Genomic DNA, 5627 nt, shown 5'->3' on the forward strand with positions numbered 1-5627 from the left:
ATCAAGGAGGGTCTGGTGCAGAAACTGGGGCGGGATCTTAGAGAAGAGGAATCAGGATCTGGAGATTGCAGATGAGCATGAGGTCAGTGCTGTAGAGACCTGTGAGGGAAACTTCCCAGGAATTAAGTGACATCTGACTCTCTGACTACCCTCTCACTCCTCCTGCAGCCTGTGTGTGTGTGTGTGTGTGTATGTGTGTGTGTGTGTGTGTGCACGTGCACTTGTGTGTAGATGTCTCTATGTGTTCTCGACTCTCCTCCATACTCAATATCAAGCGCCCTATTTATTAAACAAAAGGAGAGAGGTGACGTAAAAGAGCACTTACCACTTGCAGGTCTGACCCCAGGGTGAGCAGCTGTGCTAGCGGTATTAGACTTATGGAAGGAAAGACCTGCGGGGCATCGGAACCGGGCATTAGACAAGAGATTATCTGCTTCTACTGCAATGCCAATGGTAGTTTACACTGCTCGCAAAGGTATATATTCACTATCAAAATCAATAAGGACAAAGGTTCAAGCTCTCTCACTGCCCTCAAATTGTCTGCATGAGGTCTCATTGTCTCCTGTGTCGTTCTAGATGGCCTAGCAATACGTCAAGTTTATGATATTTATCAGGTGATTTATTTATGGTTATTATTTAGTTATATTTGTTTTAGTACTTATATTTATACATCCAATTTTATATTCTTTTCTCTAAAGAATGTCTTTAATAGTATAAGCTACAGGTTCTATAAGGAGTTAGATTGATTCAACTTGAATGACCTACGGTGTCCAATAGCTACAGCATCCAATAGTTACAGCATCCAATAACTACAGAGTCCAATAGTTACAGTGTCCAATAGTTACAATGTCCAATAGTTACAGTTTCCAGTAACTACAGTGTCCAATAGTTACAGTGTCTAATAGCTACAGCATCCAATAGTTACAGCATCCAATAGTTACAGTGTCCAATAACTACAGCGTCCAATAGCTACACTGTCCAATAGCTACAGCGTCCAATAACTACAGTGTCCAATAGCTATAGTGTCCAATAGTTACAATGTCCAATAGTTACAGTGTCCAGTAACTACAGTGTCCAATAGTTACAGTGTTTAATAGCTACACTGTCCAATAGCTACAGCGTCCAATAGTTACAGTGTCCAGTAACTACAGTGTCCAATAGTTACAGTGTCCAATAGCTACAGTGTACAATAGCTACAGCATCCAATAGCTACAGTGTCCAATAACTACAGCGTCCAATAGTTACAGTGTCCAGTAACTACAGTGTCCAATAGCTTTAGCGTCCAATAGCTACAATGTCCAATAGCTACGGTGTGCAGTAGCTACAGTGTTGAATAGCTACAGCATCCAATAGTTACAGTGTCCACTAGTTACAGTGTCCACTAGTTACAGTGTCCAATAGTTATAGTGTCCAATAGCTACAGTGTCCAATAGCCTCAGCATCCAATAGCTACAGCATCCAATAGCTACAGAGTCCAATAGCTACAGTGTCCAATAGCCTCAGCATCCAATAGCTACAGCATCCAATAGCTACAGTGTCAAATAGCTTGGACTTCTAACATTTGTGAGTAATGTTCCAGAGTCTAGATGAAGGTAAGGCAGGGTCCTTTATAGCAGAGTAAGAGTTGGAGGGGTAGAGAACCTAACAGCTAAAAGAGAATGCAATTTTCAAGGTTATTTAAATGTCTTGAAAAAACAGGCTTTGCCACAACGTATCAGCTCATTGGTAGTGATGAAACTTAAGCAAACTATGAGAGGGCATGGGGAGGTCTCAGGGAGTAAAGCATTTGCTGCGCAAACATCAGATTTCCAGCACTCATGTCAAAAGCCACATGTGTAATTCCAGTGCCGGAGGTGGGAAGGAGGGATCCCATGGCCTCGCTGGCCTTCCAGTTTAGCCAGTAGAGGAGGACAGTAATAGAGGAAGGACACCTGATGTCAGCCTCTGATCGCCACACATGCATACACATGCACAACACACACACCCATGCCCAGCACACACAGACACACAGACACACAGACACACACAGACACACAGACACACAGACACACACACGCACCCATGCATAGCACATATACACCCCCCATGTATAGCACACACACAACACACATGCACACACTCGCACACACACATGCACACCCACACACCACACACATGCGTGCACACACACATGCACACACATGCACACACACAAGCACATACATAGACACACACATGCATGCACAGGACACACGGTGGGAGGGGAGAAAAAGATTGAGAAAGCCATGAGAAAAGCTGTAGTATTTTCCTCCACACTTCTTACTCTGTCATTTTCCTGCAAACCACAGGGAATGCCACAGAATCTTGAGGTCACAGCTTCGTAAATAGGTGATGCCATCTACTTTTCAAAGCTTTCTAGATTTAGTTTAGATTTCTAGATAAAACAAATTCCCACTCATCTAATTCATATAAAAGACAAAAGAATGAGACCGATTTGCTTTCTTCATTTAAATGTCAAAGCGAGTACTTTGGCTTTCTTTTCTTACTTCCTCCAAAGAAGAAGCACGAGGCATGGGACCGAAAATCTTGATTTTTAACAATTTGCCGGTTTTACCGCGCTTCCTCTCCTGGTCTGTAAGTCACTGTTGCTGTCGGGTGCTTACCTGATTTGCTTGCTGTTGGGTCAGTAGTGTCACCTGATCTGGAGATTTTGTTGGAGGAAGTCCCAGAGTGGGGCCAATCTGCTTCTGCGAATATAAATATTTGAGGTTTTTGGATCCTTTTATATCAGGAAGGTAACAGGTTGTCCCCTAAACAACAATATGCATTTAAACTTCATGTCTTTTGGAACAGTTTTAAGTCCTCAAGACATTTTATGCTTGGCTGGATTCAGAATGGGAGACTGGGAAAATGCCAGGTCATGGGGTGAGGCATGGGGGATTCCAGGGCTTGTCTCCAGCTCCTATTTATTGCTGCAACTGTTCCTCTGCTAAGACTTGTGCTATCTCCGTGTCTTAGTTCTATGCACATCTGCGAGTCTTAGTTCTATGCACATCTGCTTTTATTTTTCTTGAAACATTTGCATTAAACTACAATTTTTTTGAACCTTCTCATGTTTGCCTTGCATGTGACATGTCAATCTTGCAATGGAAATTCATTCTTTTTCCTGGCTAGAGTGTTTACTTTGTATTAGAACTCGTCAAACTTTAGGGTGAAAATGACCTTGCCATACAGACGGTCGAGTTGTTCGGCTTTGTTTATATTTTATAGGTGGAGAAGACCTGTGCAAGATCCCCTGGTGATGTCAGAGTCAGTACTGGGACCACCGAAGTGACTCTAGTTCTGAATACAATAAACCCTCCCCTGGGGTCTGACCCCAGAATGTTTTTGTTGCTGGATGTATCCCAGAGGGCAGGGAGGGTGGTCCAGGAAGGGTGGTCCTCCAGTGATGCCAAATCTTGGTCCATTTTTTTTTTTTTTTGCCTTGCTTCAAAGATTAAGTCTGCACTGAGAACTTCTTAATAATGTGTTGGTCATTCATATTTTGTTTCACCCTCCCCAATCAGTTTTCCCCTCTAAGCAATGATTTGATATGTGTAGCCGTTGTGAGTTCCAGGGGGACTGTGCTCCCCTGTTTTATTCTCACCGCTGCATTTTTAGCACCCAGGACACACCTGCCATCTAGAACATTTCCAACTAGTTTGTTGATTGTGCAGGAGAACACAGAAGGCCAGATGAACCTTCTTTCATAGTAAACCTATTGAATGCTCCCTGAGTATCTTAAACATCTTGGTCAAAGAGAAATCTATGTAGAGATCAAATAGCCCGTCTCTATGTCTATAAAATAACTGAAGTAAGGATGGAATACCAGTCCCCACCACCCATTTAAAAAGATCTTTTATATGTCAACATGTTTTGTAATGATACGTGTTAAATAAAAACTATTCACCATTTTATATTGTATGTCACATAATTTTATATCTAAGAGTTTATCCAATTTAGATGCTTTGTGTATCAAGTAGAAAAATCAGAAAGCATTGTCTACCCTTTTAGTTTTGAACAAATAACTAGTCACCAAGAAAATCTTAATTTTGTTTTGGAAAATAAAATAGTTACTTACTCTGTCCCTCATGTCAACTCTATTACTTTGCCCAAACAATTGAAAATTTTCCATGATAAAGTGGATGCATTTAAAAAATGCAAAACACTGAAATTTGCATGAACACCTTATTAGTTTACCGTCTCTTGCTTTGGAAAATAAAATCAGGAAACTTAAACGGGTCACAGAACAGAGTGGTTTTGTTGAAAAGCAGGAAGAGATAAGTGTGTAAATGAGACACGACTGAGGCTGGTCAGTACATAAAGTAAACACATTGCACTTACTGGTAATGACTGAGTTGATCCTAGAAGACAAAACAGCAGAATCGTAGTCTTCATGTTTCGATTTGCTCCCTATAGGAACAAAACTGTGTTACTCTTTCACCTTTTTTAACCTTTGAGAGAAGATGACGCTTAAAAATGACCATTCTACTTGCAATCTGGTCAAGTATTGTTACCTTTGCGCTACCAGGCAAAATGATATTCAAAATCCAGATGACTTCTCCACTTTACTCTGGTGCAAAATTTGTCTTTTGCTGATTTGTGTTTGTAGAAGGAATTTAAGCTCAACTACAGAAGACAGGCAACTTGAAAGACCAATCAGGGTGAAACTGTCTGTGAAATCATTTGGTTTCCTTTCCCAACACTTCATTAGGTGGGTTATTAGCTGCAGACATTCTATTACCCAACGTCTATGGTTTGACTAGAGGGTATTTTAGGGAGCCATGCCTGTATAATTTTAAAAACTGCAGACAACAACAAAGACAATTGTCTTCACTTCCAACTCTTTTGCAAAATATTTCGTGAATTTACTGGTTTTATCATATAAGAGTGATCAAATACCTCAGACACCAAAATATGGAGCTCTCTCTATACTTTACAAAAAAGTCTATTTTATATATATATATATATATATATATATATATCTTTATAACCTAACTTATTCCCTTCATTAATAATGAACTTTGTGTATCAGTGCACATAGACCAACTTTATTTAATGGTTAAATTGTATTACACTTTCTTCTTGATGTATAGATCTGTTATCTGTTATCATTTTATGTTTTTTAAATTACAAACATGTTACAACAAACGTCTTCATAACATATTTCTTATATATGTAGCAGTATTTCTGTAGGTGTTACTGCTAGGAATATTGAAAAAGATACAAACATCTACAATTTCAATTTGTATGAATTGTGGCAATATTGCCTCTAAGAATGCTTGAAAATTTTGCATGATTTCAAATAATGAAAAAGACAATGTGTTATCAGCCAAAGACAGGAATCTGCTGAGGTTTCTGTCAAAAGATGCACAGTTCACACCTACCCACAGGCTTCCAGGGCTTGGTCTTCAGATCAGGCCAGGTCTACTCACTATTATCTGAAATGAAATCAGTGATGAATCTGTCTGTTGGGATCTCATACTGAAGACCATGTGCCATCCAGCATCATCTTCCCTTCAACATGGACTGTCTATTGATGGAAAATTGGCTGAGGTGAGGAGTCATTTGCCTGAGTTTTCTTCAAACAACTCTACTCATTTACTGAT

The 5627-nt window shown here is 40.0% G+C and overlaps 1 protein-coding gene across 1 annotated transcript in view; it reads right to left on the reverse strand.

The window, feature by feature from the left end:
• Amtn (amelotin) overlaps nucleotides 1-4416 on the reverse strand; it is a 12162-nt gene extending 7746 nt beyond the window's left edge. Inside the window, exons 1-3 of the mRNA XM_036200365.1 lie at nucleotides 4363-4416; nucleotides 2643-2726; nucleotides 326-391 (exon numbers count right to left, since the gene is read on the reverse strand). Coding sequence (XP_036056258.1) covers nucleotides 326-391; nucleotides 2643-2726; nucleotides 4363-4416 — 204 coding nt within the window. The remainder of the gene's footprint in view (nucleotides 1-325; nucleotides 392-2642; nucleotides 2727-4362) is intronic.
• Nucleotides 4417-5627: the final 1211 nt, after the last annotated feature.

Source organism: Onychomys torridus, chromosome 10, assembly GCF_903995425.1.
Source record: "Onychomys torridus chromosome 10, mOncTor1.1, whole genome shotgun sequence".
Taxonomy (NCBI): domain Eukaryota; kingdom Metazoa; phylum Chordata; class Mammalia; order Rodentia; family Cricetidae; genus Onychomys; species Onychomys torridus.